General features: G+C 48.4%; 1 protein-coding gene across 12 annotated transcripts in view; it reads right to left on the bottom strand.

Moving 5' to 3' along the window:
* The window catches only part of TENM4 (teneurin transmembrane protein 4), a 720,654-nt gene that overhangs the window by 191,343 nt on the left and 506,134 nt on the right, over positions 1 to 23,177 (bottom strand). For 11 of the 12 annotated variants that reach the window (XM_084773614.1, XM_084773618.1, XM_084773619.1 and 8 more), the window contains 2 exons: positions 15,412 to 15,510; positions 14,008 to 14,243 (listed from right to left, as the gene is read on the bottom strand). In XM_084773614.1, coding sequence (XP_084629740.1) covers positions 14,008 to 14,243; positions 15,412 to 15,510 — 335 coding nt within the window. The remainder of the gene's footprint in view (positions 1 to 14,007; positions 14,244 to 15,411; positions 15,511 to 23,177) is intronic. The other variant, XM_084773621.1, reaches the window with a different exon arrangement.

Raw genomic sequence — 23,177 nt, 5'->3', positions numbered from 1 at the left:
TTAAAATAATAACAGCTCTCACTTATGAGACTTGTTCTCCTGTGCATGTGTATAAGAAGTGACGTCACCGTGTCACTTAAACAACCCTTTAAGGCAGATGTTGTTAGTAACCCATTCTATAGATTGGGAGTCTGAAAGCAGAGCTAGACAGCACACAGTAATTAAATTCTGTAGTTTTTTTTTTTTTTAAAGTGGTCGTCTTCCGATTGTTTACAATTGTACCATTTACTAAGATAGTGCATGCCATAGCCTCAGACAGAGAGCCCCAGGGACTCTGGGACCTCAGCTCTTCTCCTGCTGTTGCCACGGAAGCGCAGCCCAGGCAGCGTCCCCCTCCCTCTTATTTAATCTCAGTTCGAACAAAAGTGGCTTCACAAGACCGCTGCTGAGGGAACAAGCAGTGAAGAGAGTGACCCTACAGAGAGAACACGCTGAAGCCTGGGGAGAGCCTGTCTGCGCCTTATGGTCAAGGCTTTACTGATGACCTTGGGATCAGAGAAGCCCAGGGACAGCCTGCCTATTCACACCACTCAGCTGGGGGCCAGGCAACATTGCCCTCTGGGCAGCAGTGAAGTCTGGGAAACTGCTTGTCATTTCCTCAGGGGGGGGGGGGGCAAGACACTGCCTTAAAGATCTTCTAGGATTGATTCCTCTCTGCGGCACACTGCAACACAGACCACAAATCTACCTGGCTGCGTGCAAGTGACTGCCTTGTCACTGTGTGATCCCCCCTCCTTCACCTTCAGAAAAGATCCAGTGTGGTAGAATTAAAACAGAGGATTGGCTAGTCCTGGTGGCTAGGGAAAAGATGCTAGTTGCTCTGTTCCACCTCCACACCACCCAGACGCTATGCTATGGTTGGGTCCCCAAGAACAAAGCTTTCCATGTTCCGATTTCTTTTGGCACATGAGCTACATGCCTTATCTTTGCTTTTCTGTGATAAAAGTCAACTAGGAAATGTTTCCCACTGTCTCTTAGGTAGAGTTTTAATTTGGGCACATATTATTAGTGGGAGGCTTTCCCACCTGGAACATTTGCTTTTGACAGCAACGAGGGTGGACAACTTGCTTTGGACCCTGCCACACAGAGTATCAAAGGGTAGTGTTTCTTTGTAAAGGGGAATGTTTGTCAATGAGGGCTGTAAAACCTCACAGGACAGTCTCTGATGTCCTCCCTTACCCTGAGACTCTCTAGGCTCCTGCCCTTGGGCATTTCCCACCCTTGGGCTCATCATGGGTTTTCTCCTTCCTGCCTCAGTCTGTACAGACGACAGATGTGAGGTTCTGTTGTTGTCTGTAGACACAGGCCCCTGTGTTTAGTTCGGTCTTTGATTAGGAAATTTGAGAGAAGTGCAGGCACCGTAAGGATGATGACCAGGCCAGTGAAGATGACAGCAACGTTATGAACCACAGCCACTGGCTTTAAGCAGAGGCTTTGCCAGTGTCAGGTTAGTGCCTAGACACAGAAAATTCTAGGCTAGCTTGGCTACCTGAGACCCTGCCTTAAAAAGAGCAAAGAATAAAAATGAAAGAAGGAAGGAAGGAAGGAACGAGTGAACAAATGAACAAACAACTCTCGTGGTGTCTCCAGAAGCCCGTAATAGGATCCCTTGCCTTGACAAGATAAGGACACAGAGGCTCAGAGAGGTTCAGCAACTTGCCCAAGATTTCCATTTAGTACAACGGTAGAGAGTAAATTTAAATATGAATTGGCCTAGACTGACTATAGCCTATCATTTTCTGATTAGATATAGAACTCTGGAAATGACAAAGATGATGGGAAAATGGCTCAGTCCTTCTGTTACATGAACCTGCCTAATTGCTCAAATTTTGCTGGCAATATTTCCCTGAGAACAGGCTCTTGAGGCAATATCTCTTCAGAAGGACTTGGTTTTAGGAAGGCTTTCAATGTATGTTGAATATTATGTCTGACGAGCTCTGTTGTTTCTCCCTGTGTAAAAGGCTTGCTTTGTGTGGATTTTGTTGTCCTTCAACATGCCTGTCCAGCCAACATCCATGCTTTTGATTTTTGCCTGGAATGTCTACTACCTTATTAACTTTTAGATGATTCCCCACCCTCTGGTTTTTTTTGTTTTTTGTTTTTTGTTTTGTTTTGTTTTGTTTTGTTTTTTTGGGACAGGGTCTCACTGTGTAGGCCTGGCTGTCCTGGAACTCAATCTTTAGACCATGCTGGTCTCAAACTCAAGAGATCCTCCTGCCTCTGCTTCCCTCGTCCTGAGATTAAAGGCATGTGTGCCTGACAATTTCACTATATTTTAAGGTGTACTTCTAATATTGCCTCTTCCCTTGAGAGTGTTTCCCTTGGCCTTTACCTGTCGCTTTGCACCTCTCCCCAACACTGCCCTAACGGTGTCCATTTATGCTTCCTTCCTGCTTACTTCCCTGTCACACTGCTCCCAGGGGAACAGAGTTGTGGACAGAGCCAGGCCCACAGTTCTGGCCTTTTCTTGTTGGGCAATAGCGGGTTAGTCATGTAAGCACTCTGACCCCTGTTTATTCTTCCCTATGTAGATAAAGATGATATAAAACTGTCCTCTAGGTTGTTGTGCAGATTAAATTTCATGAGGGTTCTTTAAAATTTATTGAAAACAGTCATTATCACATTGCTTAGCAGTTAATGAAATGAAAGCATTCAAACATTCTAGTTCGATACAGTCTATGTTTGGTAGAGAGACGGACGTAAACATTTCTATGTGAAGCTATCAACAGGCTCTCGGATGCACACAATTATGTGTATGTACCACTCGAATGGACTCCATAGGTCTTATGTCTCAGAGGGTAGTTAGGGGACACCAGATGGCAAAGGAGAGTTTGTATCTGTCAGAACAAAAAAAATGGTATCAACCCCCCAAATCTCCCTGAAGACCTGCCCATCTCCTACTGCCCCCCCTTAACATTCTTGCTCCACACAGAGTTGCATGCAGTTGTGTGCACTTATATACAGACACACACAGAACGGAGGAGCAGGGCCTCACTACAGCGTCTTAGGGATGGTTTGATGGATAACATTTGGGACAGCGTGATAGCATGGGGACCAGAACTCAATGAATGAGCCTGCCATTTGTTCCTCCCCACTTGAGGCTGTGAACAAAAACTAAGTCCAAGACGAAAGGTATTGGAAATCTAGCTTCCTGCCAGACACCAACAGAAAGGCCCTTTTCTTCAGAGTGGATTGTGGTTTTGGTGACAACCTACAGGAACCTGTTAAGCCCAGGGAAAAGCAGGACCAGAGTCCCTGAGGTGCTGCTGCCGAGCACGTGGCTGATCGGTCCTGAGGTCTCCCAACAGCTCGCAGGCCTTGCATTTGCTGAGTTCTGAAGCACTGAGGTTACAAAGCACGGTCTTTTCAAAGCACCCTGCCTTGCACAGGCTGATTCACACTGGCTCATTCTGTAAGGAACACAGCCAGTACTTCTCAGCAAGGGGTCCCCTCCATACGCAGCTCAGGTGAGATGAGAGACCCCGAGTCCTCCCACCCTCAGCCAGGTGCAGACACCAGAGGGAAGTGTGCAGCCCGGGAAAATCTGAACTGCAGATAACTCAGCACTTAGCTCATGGTTGCTTGAGATTGTTGGGAAGATCAAGTGCATGAAAGGCAAGCATCATTTGGAGCTGTACCTCCAGGCACGTGGTATACTCACAGCTCATGCAAACTGTCTCTGGCTGTTTCATCAGGCCCAACACCCTGAGGTGTCTGGAAACATCTTAGAGGAAAACCCCACGTGGGAAAGCAAAGGCTCTTTGTGTACTGTGAGCTCAGGTGTGAGGCATGGGGATCATCCTCGGAAATGGTCTCTACAGAGTTGACACCTGTTTTCTAGGCCCAGCTCTCTAGACTACTTACTGACTGTCACAGCTGAACGAGTGACGTAACTACTTCTGCCTCAGTTTCCACCTCAGGAAATGTCTTTGCTAATTGTACTTGGTGCAAGGAATGCTGGAGAAGGCTGATGGCCTCACCAAGACAAGGCTTATGATGCATTTGCCTAGTAAGCCTCTGCTCCAATGGGGCAGGCAACAGAACCCACCTGTACCTTGGTTTCTATAGCTCTACCCCCAGAATCCTTTGGTGCAATAGAGATTGAGGCCCAGAGAGGTAAACACAGAAACACAGAAAAGGACATGTAAATATTTCCCTCTGCAAATGCCGATGTCTGCCATCCTGTGCCTCTTCTGTGTGCGTCCTCCCTCCAGAGACCCATTTATACCTTCCCTCTCGAGGTCTTCCTTGATTTGCAAGCTCCACCTCTTGTGGAAGTCTTAGCTGAACTTCCTGGCTAGAATGAATTGGTGTCTCATCTCGTGGGGAATCCCTCAGGGATGAGATTCAAAGTCTAGTACCCTAGTGTTAACAGCCACCTCATATTGCCAGGAGAGCCCCCACACATCTGGATCTCCAGAAAGCCCTGCATGACTCAAGGGCATTAAGCAGCGTGTCCAGCCTTGTCAATCACAGCCCAGGAGGGCTGTGCATCAGATGCATCAGTGCCTGCTCCTCGATGAGTGTGGGAGGCTCTGCCCACTAATCCTAGATTACCAAAAGCCCAAGATGGTTCTAGGGTGTGGAACCTGAGAGGGTCAAATCTCTGGAGGACCCAGCTGCCTGACAATGAGACCCTAGCCTCTTTGATGAGTCTTATACCAGGGAGAAATGCTATTGCAGAAAGAGATAGATGTTGTGCCTGAGGAACAACACCTCCGGTAGATTTCTGGCCTACCTACCTACATACATGCATGTACACATTCCCTCAAACATGTGAGTAAATACACACACACACACACACACACACACACACACATACACACACACACACACACAAAGAGAGACAGACAGACAGACAGACAGAGACAGAGAGACAGAGAGACAGACAGAGGGCCGGGGGGCGGGGCCTGTGTGCAGGTCCGGCTGGGCAAGTCCACTGAGAAGTCTATGCTGTTGTATCCTTAGACTGTATCCTTAGATTGTATATGGTCTTATTCTTTTACTGAGATGACAAAACAAGAGTGGAAGAAAAAGTATGTTGTGTTTACAACCATTGCTCCCCCCTGCCCCCCACCCTTCTGTGCTCCCCGCTATGGAGAGTGGCTGAGCTCTGCTTCTCAGCCCTGTCCCAGGCGCCAGCACCCTATGTGACACCCTGACTGAACTGATCTCACAGTTACAGATGCTACAAAGCGAAAGAATGGTGAACAGGGAAGCTTTCAGGTAAGTAAACTTAAAGTATGTGACCACACAGTAATGAGTCTGGAATAAAAATAAGATTGAAGGAAAATTTTTTCCAAGGACTCTATTAAGTTACAAAACCACAGCTTTTCCACCTTCATTGGGTAAAGCTGTAGGAACATCCTGAGAGACAGCTATGGCCACCTCTTGCCCACCATTCCTCTGCTGCCTCCCCAGGGGTCGCCCGGATTGCTGCTCTTAAAAATGAATGCATTCACAACCTTGGCTTCTGCCTTTCTTGGGATGTTTCCAAACTCAGGATCTGCTAGGCCCACAAGTTCAATGTGTCCAGTCTGCCACTGTGCCAGGAGACAGAATGTCCTTGCTGGTGACTGTTACAAGTAAGCACTGTGTGCCAGCAAGTCACTTTATCCTCAAAATGGCCTGTTAACTGCATTCACAGACTAGGAGAAAGAGGCTCATCACGAGCAGGGTTCATGCATAAAATTTGCACGGTAACCAGGCTAAGGCACAGACGAAGGCTCGGGGGCCGCTGGTCCCCCACAGCCACCTCTGCTCTTCCCTCTCCTAGTTCCACCCCAACCCCATTTCCAGCAGCCATTTTTCACTCTCATGTGATCTAGACTTGGGATCTGAGATGCACAAAAGAATTTGGAGCCTCTATTCTTTCCCTCTTAGTGTCTGCTGGTTCTAGTCTGGATGTTCACCGTTCTTTCTATCTTCTAAGAAACTTTGGCCAAACACAGCTGAACCAAGACATAAGAAGCTGTGCTGAGAGCCCAGCTTGGTAGGAGCAGTTTCTATCTCCATGGCACTTGAAGCCCAATGGTGGGTGCTGATTGTCACCGCTCAATGTCACCGTGATTTAGATGTGACCCCAGACAGTATCAGAGCCTATAGAAAGACAGATGACTAAGTTGCTGGCTTAGTGTGAGGGCTGTCAAAGGGCTTCCCTGAATAGTGATGTTGAAGAAGAGTTCTTTTGTGGGTTTTTTTTTTTTTAATTTGGGTTTGTGTTGAGCTAAGATCTGGATATTCAGTTCAGCTTGCCTTCAAACTCACTGTCCTACACCAGCCTCCTGGTTGCCGGGATTATGGTAGTGCACCCCCATGCCTGGCTTGGCTGGGGGTCTTGAAAAAGAAGAGAGAGGGAGAAGAAGGTGGCAAGTGGCACCCTCCAGAATGAAGAGCTGTTACCTTATTTGGGTCCCAGAGTCATTTGTGACCCCTGCTTCCCACTGATCTCAGCTGAGCCAAGATCATACACAAAGCTCCATGTTTGCAGAACAGTAATGGAACTGGACATGTGAGCGGGACCCCGGGATTTAGTCCTAACCTGCACCATTGGCCTGTCCACATCTGCTTACCACCCAGGAATCCCACTCGGGAGGAGGTAAGGACTCAGCAGAGGCATGAAAATGTCCATGGACGTGTTGTAGGCAACAAGCGAGGATGGCAGTGAAGGTAACAGAGGCAGGGGACTTGACAAGGAAGAGGGTGTGTCATGCTTGAAAATGTGCACACAAAGAAAATGGCCTGGGAGAACGGACGAGTATCAGCCTGTACGTTTGTACCACGTACTGAGGCTGTGGCTGCTGCTCCAAAGGAAGGTCCAGAGCAGCACACAGAAACTCCAGGATACATGCAGGGCTCATCCTCAGAACTTGTGTTTTAAAAGGGATAAAATCTAGGCATGGTACACACCTGTGATCTGAGCACTGCGAAGGTGGAAATAGGTAGATCCTGGGGACCTTCTGGTTAGCCAGCCTCGCCTACTGGGTGAGGCCCTGGCTGTTCGATCATAAACCAAACCAAACCAAACCAAACCAAACCATACAATGACAGACAGATGGACAGACAGACAGATGGTGCTAGAGGCATGACACCTGAGGTACATAGACGAGACACTGCTGCTCCAGGAACTTGAAATACTAAAGCATATCTTTACCATTTTCTCAACTGCATCACTTTATGTAATTACTGATTTCAGAGATAGTAAACAATGGCCTTCTTTACCACGCTTTTCTAAAACAGTGCCTAGACCGAGAAGGGAAGAATGGTTTTCAGAGGCTGAAAGTGAGGAAAGAGGCTGATCATGAAGAACAGAAGAGGGACATGTTCTTCTGTGCTTGGCTCACATGGGTGGTGACAGGTTTCCTGTCTGTCAGCACTCCCAAAAATGGTATGAAAGTGATCTATGTGTCCATCAGATTACAATATCGAATTTGAGAAGCAAAGGCTGGGGCTTTGTGTCTGAGTGGGTGTGAGGGTGAGGGAGACACTCCTGTGGGGCAGTGATATCTCTATGCACCAGCACTGTGGGAAAGAATCTTAAGACGTGGGAGCTGGTTCCAGCCATCTGCCCTAGAGTTCCCTTCCACCTGTTGTATGCTCTGTGATTCCCCTCTATGTGGCTCCCTGGGGCTCTGGCTGCTGATTTTGATCAATCAACAAGAGATGGGAGGAATGGAAGAGTGAGATGGTGGCATATAGTCCCTAGCTCCATCACCATCACCCTCCTGCTGAAGACCACAGCTCCTAAGAAGCATCCTGGACTGGCCTCTCCTGACTTTGGTAAGCACTCATTCCCTTTCTTACCCTGCAATGCTTGGGTACCCTCTGGTACCATTAGTCCAGAGCCATTTTGATGCTTGATACATGGCACTCGCCTTGGCAATTAGCCTCTTTATTACATTACTCTCAGATTAGAAGCAAATGAGCAATCAAACATAGAACCAAACAAACAAATAGAACAACCTACTGCTTGATAATTCTACTGCCAGGAAGATCACCCCCAAACTGTTCTATTGTGGGGAAGTTTGGGCAAGACTGCAAGACTTTTCTTTCCTGCTGAGATGAAACATGTTGAGTGAGTCATAGTTTCAGCCAGTCTCTCGTTTGTTCATTTTTATTCCTGCCTAACAAGTAAGAAAGCGAGAGCTTAACTAAGACAAGGCTTATGCCTGGGTGGCAGGGCTAGACTCTGTGGAGGGATGACGCAGACAAGGTCATGGCCCCATAAAGTCTGGGCACTTACCCTTCCTCTCATTCCAGAGCACTGTGCATGTGGACAGAGGCCAAAGAGGACACAAGATGTCATGTTATACCACTGTCCATCTTCCCTTTTTGAGATGGAGTTGCTAACCAAACATGGAGTTCAGCAAGCCTCAGAGACTCTTCGCTCTCCCCCTCCCCATAGCACTAGGGCTACGGGCAGGTATGCAACTCTGCCAAGATTTTCTTGTGGATGCTGGGGATTCCAATTCTAGTCCTCATACTTGCACCCCATGGACCATCTCCCAAGCGCCCCCCCCCACACACACTTTTTTTTAATGCCCCATGCCTGACTCTGTCCTCCAGAACTGCACAGGTTGAGTCAGCTTGCTCTCCAGGACAGCCTTTCTGACATGCCAGTCTCTAGGCCTTCCTCTTGGGGAGCTGGAGGACATTTGTGTGGGGTCAGTTGTAAAGAGTACGGCCCGTGGATGTCTTGCCGTTAGCAATTCCTACAGAGCAGCGAGAGAGTCAGTCCTATGGAGAAAGGCGTTAACACAGGATCCTCTATCTCCGTCACTCCTTCCTTCTCCTGAAAGATGAGGTTCTATGGATTGTCACTCCTCCCCCACCCCCACCGCCTGCCCATTCTTTGGGCTATAAAGTTAAACCTATGGCTTCTGTCCAAAAGGCCTGATGTGAGGTTAAAGAGAAGGGAGAAAAAAAAATGAGCCTAAAGCTGCTCACTAATAGTACCCAGGTCCCAGTTGTAGCAGGCCTGTGCCTACGAAACAAATGCCACCTGAGGCCTGAAGCTGCATGAAAGAGCCAGCTGTGGCTAAGGACTAGTGGAGGGGCCTATGATCACCCTAGTTTCCATGGCTAATGTTTTCCCTACTCTTCTCATGCCCATCTCATGCCAGGAGGTGAAACAAACACTTCCCATGGCCTATGCTTTCTACATAGATTACCCATAGCTGACTTAAGTATTATGTAAGGTCCTTAATTCAATAAAGCATTTGCGAATGCAGCTACCTTGTGCTGGGTTCTGGGCAAGATACTTGGCCATGGGATATGTGTACTGCAGCTCTCTTGGGATGAGACGGCTACTGCCCCTTCCTGTGGCATTGCTGCTACCCTGAAGGCCAGAGTTCATGGGGTGCTGTAGCTTGAATGGGAAATGTCTCCCCTAGACGTTGTGAACACTTGCTCCCCAGCTGGTGGCACTGTCTTGGAAGGTTATGGAATTTGGAGAGTTGGAGCCTTGCTAAAGGAAGTGGGCCCTTGAGGGGCGGGGCTGGAGGGTTCATAGCCTGACCAGACTTCCTGCTCACTGTCTACTTTCTGAATATGTATCAAATGTAACTTATCTGCCTCACATTCTTACCATTATAGCTTCTGTGCCATGACAGACTGTACCCCTTCTTAAATTGTAAGTCCAAATCAACCTTTCCTTCCTTAATCACTTTTGTCAGCTATTCTAACATAGTGATGAGAAAAATAACTAATAATTGAAATGGGGTGTCAGAGATCTTTAGGGAGCCAACGTTCTCTGCAAAAAACACACTCATTGCCCAAGTGCACCTCTCCCAACACTCTCCAGAAGGCCTCCGGAAGTGGATGACTCAAGCCCCACCAGACCCCACACTGCAAAGCGGCCTCTCGAAGAACAGCAATTAAGCTTGGCAACGTCCTCGCTTACAAACTAAACTATCACCACTTTGTGCCAGAGTTGGCTTAGTCTTTGCAGCCCACACTCAGTTTCTGGGAGAGGTGAAAATACGACCTAATTAATGCAACAATCAGTCACCGCTTCTGAGCATGCAGGGATGTCCCACTCGGAGGCGGCTCCAGATCATATTTGTGACACTCTGTGTTTTCTGGTACAATTCCCATGGGCAGGGAACTGTGCGCTGGAAAAGGCTGGATAGATCATCTACATCCACCAAACCTCAAGCTGAGATAACTGCCGTTCAAGGAGCAGTAATGACAGTCTGCCAAGGCTACCAGGAAGGAATGTCTCCTTGACCGTTGTGTCCCTTAGCCTAACTGGAACAGCTCTATTATTCCTTCTACTACGCAGATGTAGAAACAAGACTCAATGGGTCATACTCCTGGAGGACACCATGCTTCTATATAGACAGTACTGCAAACTCACCCCCCACTCATAAGGGTGGGCCTGGACTTGGTGTGGAAGAGCCAGCATCCCAGGGTGCTCTGGGGCCTTCATTTAAACAGAAAGCCTTTCCTCACCCCTATTCCACAGGGTTTCTGGCCAGACAGGCGCTTGAAGCAGCCTCAAGATCGGAATCTGTAGCTCATCTCCTGCCTCTTACACAGCTGTGCAGAAGCGAGGGAAGCTGTCAGCTTCGTGTGGCTCCAGCTAACTGTCAGTGGAGCAAAATCAACTTTTGTCCTACTTAAAAGAAAAGACACGGGGGCATTTCAGATGACGGTTCCTTTTGTGGCTGCTTTCCTGGAACAGCCAGACATCCCAACAAATGTGCTTTGACAAGCACCCTGTTTGCTTTCTCAGCTGCTCTGGTGTCTACTGCAGGCTGGGAAGCTGAGGTTTGGAGAGGTGAAGAACGGCATTTAAGCTTTCCTAGTGACTAAAGATCAGAAGTGCGACCTTAAGCAGGGTCTTTCGGCTCAGCAAGGACCTCCATCACCATATCTAAAGGCACAGGCTTGGAAATCCTGAGTCCTGGCTGAATGGCAGCTAGGTCATCTGTTACCTGTAGGATCCTGGAAAGTTGTCACTTTCTCTGAGTTTTAGATCTCCATGAGGAAATAATACTGATTCCACAGAATCACTGTGAGGCTCCAGAGAGAGTCCTGGGATTGGCCCAGTGCTAGGACCACATTCCTAATGTGAGTCACATTCCTAATGTTTAGCATCATGCAACAGTAAGTGAGTCACTTAAGCTCCATGGGGCTCTCTGGTCCTCATCTGCAAATGGGGATGTAACTCACTGGAGTTCAGAGATTTCAACAGAAGAGTACAAGTGAGGTGTTTTAGCTAAAAAAGAGCACTAAAAACTAAAAAAACTCAGAATTAAAGGCGGCTGAGCTTGTGAATGACGGACAGTGACCACTTTTCTACACTACACATATTTTCGTTTTACTGAAAATACTCTAAGAAAGATCAAAATGCTGTGAGAACGAAGCATCATTTACATGACAGCTCAGCGTCACCTGTGCATCTCCCAAGCAGATTCCTCTAGAAAAGGAAAGGCAAGGTGATCAGACGGAGGCCAGCGAGGATCTGAAAACCATAAAAGCAGGAGTGACGTAGGGTGAGAAACATCCGCGTGGTAGCCTGTCTGAATGGGAGTCCTTTGGAGTGAAAAGAGCTACATCTCCCCCTTTGAAGACATCACATGACTGTGAGAAGGTCCTGGGGGGCAGGGGTCTACCCTAAGCAAGTAAGCCTTGTTGGGTGAAGTAAGAGAGGGCCCAAAGGCAAGTTTCCACGGAGTGTTAACTCCAATTTCTCTATTTTCCCATGAAAATACTAATAAATACATCTGAAACTTAAAGGTCAGTCACTGTTCATTTCTCAGCCCAGTTCCCAGCTAAGAGGCTGAATGTCAAATAGCTCTGTCAGGATTGCCACCCAGATATAGCTGCCCTGGGCAGATATTAGAAGTAACAGTCTTTCCCGCCCTTTGTGTCTGCCTCCCCCTCTGCAGGGTAGGTGATACAATTCTTATCTCGAATTTGATAGGCTGTAGAAAATAATTACAAATGAAAAAGGTTATTCATAATTTTTAAATGAGTTAATTAGTAAACCCAGTCAGACTCACTCATTACAATAATTAATAATTGATTATACTTGAAATTAAACACAATTTTTCATCAAAAATCTAATTAAAATATCTGTGCTTTTTGCCTGTTGATTAGATCAGTTGGTCTGCTGGAAAAGAGTCTTTGTTAAGGGTATTTGTGCTTGGCTGGAACAATTAATTTGATTTTTAATAATTGATAGTTTCTTATAAGTTAGTCATCACAGCCTATAATTATGGCCAAGCAAGATGCTCGCATGTTCATTCTAGCCTTCATCAGCTGGAAGAACCCAGGTACCAAGGTTGCCATGGCCAGCCCTTGAAGAAAGGTGTGGCTGGTCCCCGCACCTGTAGTGCATTCATCTGCATCTCCTAACTGCAGCCTCAGAGGCATCCTTCTGGGAAATCAGTGAGCTGTCAGGTCAACGGTTGCCATGTAAGTCTATCCAAATGCTTAGGCTTGACTCTTTGATGTCTTTCTTGGGTGTGATGGCTATAGTCCGGCCTTAGGTTACTTATCAGAAGCATGCATTTACTCTTAGCAAGGACATGTTATTAGTGGACTGACTGCTGCTAACTGGACTTGCAAATTCTCCTAGAGTTGTCTTACATCTGACTCCTTTCTTTTCATGCCCACGTTGCCATTATCTTAGCTGAAGCCATCAGCTTTTCCTGACAAGTTAGTTCTTTGTGACCACTTCCCAAGAGCTCGACCATCAATTCCTTCTTTATGAAATGAAACCTAACTGTGACCTACCACTGCCGGTAGACAGCTCTTCAATGGTTCTTGGATTGTTCATCCAGCAAGGTGCCCTTCCTGTTTGCTCACCTCAACCCTAGCCATGTTCAAAACATTTTTCCATTTCCGCAACGAGTAGTGGCGCGTGTCCTAGGAATCATTCCTCATGACGGCACGGCAACGCCTCTCAAGACAAGCTCCCTTTGCATCCATGGTGACAGCTTGCTAGAGAGTTTTTCTTGGCAGAGGGAAGTGCTCTGTCTTCCTTTGGCCTCTGCTGGTCTGTTCTATTTCTACTTCCTGGCGTTAAGCTGAACACAATCTCACTTGTTTCCAGATCTTTTTCTGAACTCCTCCTCGTGGGTTCAAGGCCTTCTCAGGCTAGCATGACCCACCTTCAACCTTGGAAAATGCACTAAGAGCTAAGCCAAACCCACTTTGGATGCCTTTTCTTATTATCACAGAGGTTTCAGAAATCCTCATTGCGCCCACATCTATTTAGATTAATTTCTTTCCCAGAAGAAAACCAAAGAGAAGAATCAGAAGTAGAAAAACCAGGTTTTGCTAGAAATGTGCCCAAAGAATGCCAAATAGAAGCCATCCCGCTGGAGCAAGGCCACATGTCACAGGACCCTGGGGTTAGGTAGGAAATTCCCGGGCCCCTGTGGTTCTGGGCCTTTGCTTCCTCGCTCAGCTAGCTCTCCACTTACTGGGGCCTGCTGCTTCTCGTGCAGGGCTGTTTGATTGTTTGAGTGCTGACCATGGTTTCACAATCATGGAGGTTTCTACAACCACCTTGCCCAACACTCACCTGAAGCTTTCCTAGTAGTTTCCTGTGAACCGCAGGCTTCTCTACCTCCCTGCTTCTCACCTAGCCACAGAGACCACAAGAGAGGCCTGCCTGCTGCCCAGTCCTCCTAAGATGCTATTTCATCTTCAGTGACTCTGACATATGACACTCATGTCACAGACCGCCGGCTCAAAGTCTTCAATGACTTATGCCTCAATGCTAGGGATCTAACACACACAGGGCAGATGCTACTATTCCTTCTGGGCCCAAGCACTGAGGAGAGAGTGGAAGGGGCTTGAAGAGCCGCCCCTATGGTGTGGGGCGCAGACTAGACCAGTGCAAGGTCTCTTAGTACAACCTGTGCGCTATGACTGTGGAGCTGGTACAGTGCCTTTGGTGGCCCTAGGTGCTTTGGTTGGTGCCCCCTGGGCCAAATGGGAGCCATGGGGAGCTGCGGGGGAGGAGGAGGAGGAAGAGGAGGACATGCTTACCCACAAAGTATGCGAGCAGGATGACCAGTGTAGCTGAGATGACGATGGCGCTCAGGGCTGCACACTTCCAGTTGCAGTACTTAGAAGGCTTCTTGAGGTTAAAGGCTGGTCGGGAGAAGGTGCTGCGGGGCAGGGGCCGGGGTGGGGGCGAATACACGGTGCTAGACGTTAAGGGGTACCCTGGGGATGTGGTGCAGAAGAGCGGGGAGGTGCCTCCGGGCTTGAAGAGGAAGTGCCTGTGGATGGAGAGAGGTGGGAAGGTGTCAGGGTCTGTCAGCTAACCAGGCACACAGGCCAACCTGCAGGATAGAGGCGCAGAAGAAGCAGCATGCAGAGGAGCCTGGAGGAAGAGAGAGAGAGAAAGAATCGTCACAGGGAAGATGGCAGGCTCAGGAAACGTCACGGGCCAGACCACAAACAGGGTACAAGAAGACACATTTGCACACAGCACTAATAGGACAGTGCCATAGGAACAGGAATACCCATCCAAGGCAGAAGACACTACTAACTCTACAGAGGTTGCCCTGAGGTCCTTTTCCTGGGAACACTGGAGCTGGGGGTAGGAGTTGGGTCTTGGGAAATAAACTGTGCTTTCTAAAGTCATTATAGTAGGTTGAGGGTTGATTAAAGTCCTGAACATCTCTGGGAGGCCACTGGGACTTAATTTTTTCCCCCTGTTGGTCTAATACCTGCATTCCAGTGCACCTTGGTAAGACATTGGAAGCCTATCTTTTTCAATGGGATTTTGTTGGGGTAGACGAACCAAGAACTCACTCCTAAGCTTTGCCCATGAGTGAAAGACAGGTAACAATGCTGTCTGAAGAGCCCATGTAAAAGCTGTGTGGAGGACAGACTGGCAATTCCATCTCGTAGTCCAGCGGTAGTCTTGAAGGCAGCAGACTATGGTCAAAGCACATGGTTGTGGCCGAAGGAGGTGTTCAAACATCCCACCCAACGTGGCCTGAGCCATGGCTTTGGGAGGACTTATGGGCTGCTTGCCTTGTACCACACAGCCCTGGAATCTTAGGACAAACCTATCCCTCCTGGGTTAGAAGACATTTGGACCACAGATACACACTCAAGGCCAGAATACATAAGACACAGGGCCTGCGCTGTTGGAAAAATTGCTACGTGAGATGGTTTCCAGAATGGCGAAGGCAGCCGATGAGATGCTGAGAGCTGCATATTAACAAGACTTCTGTTAATATGCCGGGGGGGGGGGCGGGGCGAGGGTATTCCAAGGACAAATTTGCAAGTTGAACATGGACTAGGGGATGTGCATGCAGCATGGCATCACTTCTTCCAGGAGCTTCCCAGGGAAAGGTCTCAGGGGTCTGCATGCAAGTGCAGGAGCGACAGGGAGAGCACAAACAGGGGAGCATGGGGTGGGGGTGTGCTACCTACCCGTCACTGTAAGCCCCATCATGGCGGGAGGCGCTGAGAATGTCCATCTCAATGAGGTTGTCCTGCAATGTCCCTAGGAATGGCTGCTTGCCTAGGTTTCTACGCACACATGGAGACATGAATGAAGCCATGAGTCATGCATCGATGAAGGGGATAGAATAGAAACAAATGAGAGTGGCTGTTGGGTGCAGCTGTGCATGAGACCAGCAGGGGCAAAGGTTCCAGGCAGAAGGTCAGTGTGCAAAGCCACGTGTGCAAGGGAATCCACCTGGCACACAGCATCTGGAAGGAGCACTCTCTATACAAACCCGCATGGCTGGAAGCTGTGGACAATCCAACTACAGTTTTCATTGAAGAGGACTGGCAGGTGCCCAGCAGTGGGATAGGCACGTTATACCTATTTTCTCAAATCTTCAAAATAGATGCTATGCAAGGAAGGCAGAGTGATCCCGGTACAGCAGAGGAGGATACTGGGATACGGAGTTATAGTGGGACTTGCCAAGGTCACTAGAAGGCAAGGCTCAAAGCAAGAATTTGAACTTGTTTGTCTGGATCCAAAGCCCAGTGTTCTCCTTTTACTCCCTCCGCATCTGCTAAAGCAACATCTGGAAACACCCACTCAGCTTCTCTGAAGACACAAGAGCACCAAGCACTTGTGGCCACACTATCTGCTAAAGAAGGAGAATAATCTGGAGAGTTGTGCCCTGCCCAGGCCCAGCAGAGCCCCAGGGAAGCAACTGGTACCCTGAGATGGGGCCATGGCATCTGTATTTTAATTAAGTCCCTGTTGATGTGGACCCTGGTTAGAGTCTCACCATTCCTCGGCAGTGTAAGAATTGGATGGTAACTGGTTAGTAGGAAACACGGTCTGCTGAAGACATAAGGAAGGGCACTTTGTCTGTGATAACACTACAATGCTTATGCATTCATCTGACTGAACTCCAGAGTGAATATAGCCACCCTTGACCTTCTGGCTCTCAACCGTTCCTGCTGGGCGATGCCATTCACCCTTAAGGGCTCTGGATCCTACTTCCAACTAGTTTCAGGACCGTTGTTGCCTCACAATAAGACATACCAGAGGGAGGAGAGATGGCAGCAAGCCAGCCCCAGGCTTCAGTCCTGCCAAGGAACCCGTGTGCCTCTTACCAGGCCTTCCTGTATCACCTCCTTCATGTGTGACTTTGGGTACAAATCTTAACGGCTCTGAATCATCCTTCCTATACACTAGGGATTATAACACTATGGTTGCTCTGGGGTCAACTAGGATGATGCTAAATGTGATGGCTAGCCCATCCTGCAGCCATGACATGTGGTCTGCTGTTCTAGAAGCTCTGTGGTTGACTTACATTTATTCCCTCACTCAACTCCTATCAAGGCAGCTCTGTCATCCTCCCCTTGCAGGCTGGTGGGGCGTGGCTTAGAGAAGCAACTCTTCTGAGGCCATATCACATGGTGACCAGGTGGGAGGAATTACCCAAACCAGAGAGAGAGAGAGAGGGATCATCTGGAGGTGGCAACATCCCAGGGACAATAGAGTACAAAGTGACACTGTTTTGTATCTGGCTTGATATACATTCAGAGTGAGGCATTTCATGGGCCTTGCCCTATGGAGAGTCACAAGCTAGAGCCCACCGCTAGCAGGAGTTTTCACTGTGAGGCTCCCACAGTACCTGGGAGATGTGCAGGGGTTGCAAGTCCTTAGAGCAGCTTAGTTATTTTCTCTAAGCGGGTAGCACTGTTGATGAGAGAGCCGAGGGACAAGGCAGATGCTCAACTCAAGGCCCCAGCTGCATCATTCATCTGCCCTTGGCAGAAAATCACTCTGAGAATCTATCAAAGGGTGATAACCGCTCACTTACACAACCAGACGTGAGCTCTGTGGGTCCCTTGTCTGCTTGTTAACCCTCTCCAGTCCTTACCAGACCCACAAAGTCTTATAAGATCTGGTTTGGATTGCTCCCCTCAAGTCACACTCCTGGCCACAGACACACTGGCTTCCTTGCCTCTCTCAAACAAGCTAAGCCTGAACCGCTGTCCTCCTATAAATATTCCCTAGACCGTAAGCTCCTGCCAGAGCTATGACTTCTCATGGACCCGCAGAGGCTCCCCTTCTACTCCCCAGCTACTCCCTGACCCTTTGCACTGCTTCAGCACGCACGTGCGCGCGCGCGCACACACACACACACACACACACACACACACACACACACACACACACTCGAGCACTCAGGGAGTGACGATGAGGAACTCAGCGTTGCTTGTCTGCATAGTATGTTTCCTCCTAATGTAATTCTAGTTCTACGAGGCAGGTGTCTTCTATGTCCGGCTTGTTGCTATGTGCCCAGAGAAGAAGATTGCCTGGTACCCACATGCAGTCACTAAACAGATCTGCACTGAGTGCTGCTGTGTTCAGGGTATGCAGGAGGTGGCCTGCCCCCCCCCCCCCCGACATAATGGCAGACACACAGTCAGTGCCTAGAGACAGCAGCAGGTGGGAGGGGCTGTGTATTATTATCTCCTCTAGTCTCTTGTTCTAAGAAAGATTTCTACATCACCCGCCACGCAGAGGCCCCGCAGTGTCGGCTCAGAGGACCTGAACAGAGTTCTGCTGCTTTCCTGCAATGATGCCGGCTCCACACCCTGTTTCTGGGAATGCTTGTGAGTCTGGCAGCGGCCTATGTTCCGGAGAGCCAAGCCTGAACCTCATAATCACCAAAAACAAACAAATTAGCATGCACTTTAAAGGGCCAAGAAATAAGATCAAAATGTCAATGGCAGCATACTTCAAGTGCCTGGGTCATGTGGTTTTATTATAAATACGTGTATTTATGTGTAAATACGTGTTCCTGTGTGTTGAGACGTGTGAAGGCTGGAGAATAAATGTGGGCACTAATCCTTAGGCACCATTCATCTTTTTCTTTTTCTCTTGGAGTGAGGGTCTCTTCATTGGCCTGGAGCTTGCTAATTAGGGTAGGCTGGCTAGCCAGCAAGCCCCATGGATCCAACTGTCTGTATCTCCCCAGCAGTGGGATTATAGTGTGTGCTATCACACCCTGAATTTTTATTCAGGTTCTGGGGATCACACCCATGTCTTGATGCTCGGGAAGCAAGCGGCTGACTGATTGAGCTGTCTCTCCATCCCTATTTTAAGTTTTACAATTTAGAAAGAAACGTGTTTTAAAAAGAGAGACAGCTGACAATCATCACTTAAAAGCACAGAGCCAGAGGATAAGGGGACAGGCCATGGAGCAGAGGGAAGGATTTCTCAAGCTACACGGTGACAGAGCTCTTGAACGTGCTTCTGCTGGCGTGCCAACTCCAGCCTTCGTCATTTAGGTCAGTCAGGAATTTGGGAGGGGGCAGGACTTGCTGAAAGTGACGGTGACTCAAACTGTTGCTGTGGTAAAATAACTTCACTCTATACGTTTGAAACTTTAGTTCTGGAGCAAGCTATTTGGCCTTGTGTGACTGATGAGGAAGCTAAGGTCCAGGGAGACATGTGCCCTGACCCCAAACCCACACAAGTCAGTGATAGAGCATTAATCAAGTCAGGGATATCCTGAATCCCCGCTCAAGGATCCCCTAATTTTTCTTCTTATATAAGCCACTGTGCTGGGTTGTGTTTCTGTCCACAAAGCCCTGGGGCAGACATCACCACATCGGATTGTCATGTCTACTGAGTGGTGTAGGACAGTGGAGATCATATTGCCCATGAGGCAGCTGACACCTCATGGAGTAGAGATGTCAGTGATGCAGCAAAGCTCATGAGGATCAGCTAGGCACCCGGTGTTCAGACACATTGATGGAGGAAAGAAACAACAACATCATCATCATCAGCAGCAGCAGCAGCAGCAACAGCAGCAGCAGCTGCCAGCTCTTCCAGGCCACACCTCTCCTCTGAAAGGCTGATCTCATAATGCTACTACTTAAAAGCTGTGACCTCATGACCACAGGAAGCATGCAACCTCTTTTTCAATGTCCTGAACCCCGCTGCTGCTCACTTCTCTCTGTCACTCTTAGGAGATCCCTGGTCCTCCCACTTCTCCCTACTATTTGCCATCCTTTCCAGGCCCTTCCTCTATCTGGCTCTGTGCCTCTGTCCAGCTTCTCTCTGCCGACAAGCCCTGCCAACGGGATGCCTGGAGAAGCTGCTTCATTTTTCCCTTGTTTGTGAAACAGGATCTCACTATGGAGCATCACACTCACCATCCTCCTGTCTTAGTCTTCTGAGTGCTCATGCGACTGCATCTGGCCCAAGAAGACACTTAGCAGTGACCAGGAAGGGGGCTTTGGACAGTGGCTAGACACAAGCGCTCTGGAACTAGAGACCGTGGGTGTTCTAGCCTTCTCACACGCTGGCTGTGGGATCGTTCTCCAGTAACTTAGAGTTTTTGGGTTTTTGTTTTGGTTTGTTTTGGTTTTTGATTTTTCGAGTCAGAGTTTCTTTGTCTAGCCTTGGCTGTCCTGGACTCACTTTGTAGACCAGGCTGGCCTTGAACACACAGAGATCTGCCTGCCTCTGCCTCCCAAGTGCTGGGATTAAAGGCGTGCGCCACCACGCCCGGCCCGTAATTTAGAGTTTTTATGATTCATATCTTCCTCACTAAATGGGAAGTGTGTGTGTGTGTGTGTGTGTGTGTGTGTGGTGCGCCTGTGTGTGGTGTGTGTGTGTGCCTGTGTGGTGTGTATGTGTATGTGTGCCTGTGTGGTGTGTGTGTGTGTGTGTGTGTGTGTGTGTGTGTGTGTGTGTGGTGAGCCTGTGTGTGGTGTGTGTGTGTGCCTGTGTGGTGTGTATGTGTATGTGTGCCTGTGTGTGTGTGTGCCTTTTGTAGTGTGCATGTGTGTGATGTATGTGTGTTATGCGTGTGTGTGTGTGTGTGTGTGTGTGTGTGTGTGTGTGTGTGCTAAGAAGAGCACTTAGTCACACAGAAAAGACTTAGGATGAAGTCCTGACTGCTGTCAAAAGTGTTGCTAAGACTGGGCCCTAGTTGCATCTGGAAACACAGGTTTTAGGAGAGTTCCCTGTGTGAACTGATACAGGCGATTGCTGCACTGTGCACAAACTGCATACTCAACTCAAATCTACATACATATTTCTCTTCTAGGAGGCTGTAATTTCAGTATGTTCCAGTCTGAGGTTGTCCATATGGCAATCCCTACTATAACCCTGGGGTACTAAGTCCCTATTGTGCCTCCCGCCTGGCAGTATTTCATGTATGTAGGGGGGCAGGGTACGCCTATTCTGGGTGACTCCATGGGGTGAAGCCTGGTTTGAAGCCCCTGACCTTACCCTACACATCTTTCCTTTACTGATTTTGCTTCACATCTTTTTACATTGATGAACTCAGAGCCGAGCTTTGTGGCAGAGGATCATGAGCTCTATTTGCAAATCACCAAAGTGGTCTTGGGGACCTCAAACATATAACTATTTGTGGGAGGGTTGGGAGGGCCAAGGGGTCTGGATAGCACCTGGCAGCTCGCAGGGCAGTCTCTGAGAGTGGCCGGCATGACTGTGGATGAGCTCAGGCACACGGGACGATATCGTCTCTGAGTGCTGCATTTGCTCCAGCCAAGCATCATCTTGTGCTTTCATCCCTTCACAGCTCTGCCTCCATCTAGAAACTTCTGGCATGCCAAGTGACAGGGAAGACTGTCACGAGGCTCAGGTGGGTTAAGTGACTTTCTGTGGTTGTCCTGACCTACTGGGAGGCACCGTGTCTCATTTGGGGAGCCACTGTAGGGCTGCCGGGTAGTCCTCATCCCTGAGGTTACAAATTCGGTATGACCACAGAACGGGCTCCAGGCTGCTGGAGCAGGCCTGACATGAGCTGAGGCAGAGCAGAGGTCTGGTGGCCTTCTGTTCAGGATTCACCTGCATCCTACAGGAGTCTGATGGGTTATTACTCAGACAGTCCCTGTGAAATCCATTAGCTGCTTGATGCAGCAGTCACTCAAAGAAGTAGATCAGAGGCTGGGGGGACCCTTGGCACATGGCTCCACACAGAAGAACCACCGATGCTCAGGGAGGACTTACTCCAGCTCTGGGGAGCACAGGTAGGTCCAGGCTCCTCCCTAGAGGACTCATCTAACCTTAGAGATAGTCAGAGGAATATGTAAGAGGTATAAGAAGGGAACAGGCCTACAGAATCCCCCTCTCTCCATCCTTCCGATAGTTTCCCCCCTTTTTTTCCTGGATAAAATGCAATCCCCTTTTGGTCATCTTACCAGCTGCTATGGTTTCTGCACATTAGCTTGGATTCTTAGCATGGACTCTGCTTAGCAAGGAAGGAAGGGTGTGTGTGTGTGTGTGTGTGTGTGTGTGTGTGTGTGTGTGTGTGTGTGTGTGTGTTACTAGGGGGCTCTCCTGGGTATTGGCAAAAGCCTGCGGACAACCTGTCAAGTAGGACTGGCTCTAATGGGCCTCTTCCTCTTCTCTTCTGTACCTTCAGGACTTCTGACTCGCTTTATCTCAGTTACATGGCTCCTCTAGGGCCATTGGGAAATTGTCCCTTTATCCCCCACTCAAGTCTCAGTTAAGCATAGTCACCCATTTGTCCCATCTTTACTCTTCCTACCTGTGTGTTTGTATTAGAATCTTTTGCCGTGCTGTGGAAGCGCTGCGTCATGGGCTAGGGACCCCGTGGTAAAGAACAGAGTGTCACCCAGCTTCCTCTACCATGACAATCTACTGCAAGAGGCTGGTCTCTGGGATATCTTGACACATAGCAGGCATCAAGTGAGTATTTACTGGTAACAAGTTCTACTGTAAATTCATAGAGTCCCTAAGACGTTATATCTCAATGGAACTGTTAAAAAAAAAAAAAAAGCAGGATGGTGGGTACCAAAGCTTGGATGCTTCTCCCATTGAGAAGTGGGGTCTGTTTGCTCTCACCTTGAAGCAGGCTGGCCCATGACCACTTCAGCCAACAAAACAAAGCAGAATTGGTGCTCTGCTGATTCTAAGCTAAGCTTACAGTAGGATCAACGGCTTCTGTCTCAGTACCTTGGAAGCCTGATTTATACACAGAATGAAGTTCAGAGGATTATAGGCAACTTAGGGGTGAAGATGTCCCCACAAGTCAGGTGTAAGGCCTATGATGCCAGCTGAAGACTAATGGACACCATTAATACCCTGTGGAGCAGGAGCCATCTAAGGCCTTCCCTACCTCCCGACTTTCCCTGTGAAGAGCCAGCTACATGTTTCCTAAGCCAGTAAGTAAAGTGGGGACATTTGCCATGGAGCAATAAGCAGCTGGAACCAGGAATTACTGTTACTTTCAGGAGTGAAAATGTACAACATCTAGGTCTATGAGTGTGTGGTAGGGTCAGGGGGGGGGTTGAGTAGGGGGTGAACCTGACCCTGAGGACTGTGCTTTGAAACACTCTGGATGGTGAATGGCCTGTCACACCCTCAGAACACCAGGCCACAGTTCTGCAAAGCAAAGTTGCCTCTCCCATTCACCCCTGTGGTGGGTAGGAACTCATGGACGTTTCTCAAAGACTTAGTTCTTTATAGAATTGACAAAGGGAAGCAGAGCCTTTCAGAAATGTGGAAATGGCTCTTACAATGTGGCTTCTAGATACTGGCCACTGTATGTGTGTTTCTTCCATTTATTTCTTCCTACCCTCTTTGAAAGTATAATTTTTTTATCCTAATCTTTCAATGAAGAAATCAAGGCTTAGGGATGTTGAATAACTCCTTCAGTTAGCAGATGTGTTTAACCTACAGGTATGATGGGCTGAAGGTAGCTATGAATGTGGCCTAA

Source organism: Acomys minous (assembly GCF_964271855.1).
Source record: "Acomys minous genome assembly, chromosome: 2".
In the NCBI taxonomy this organism is placed as follows: Eukaryota; Metazoa; Chordata; class Mammalia; order Rodentia; family Muridae; genus Acomys; species Acomys minous.
This window is presented reverse-complemented; position numbering and strand designations above follow the sequence as displayed.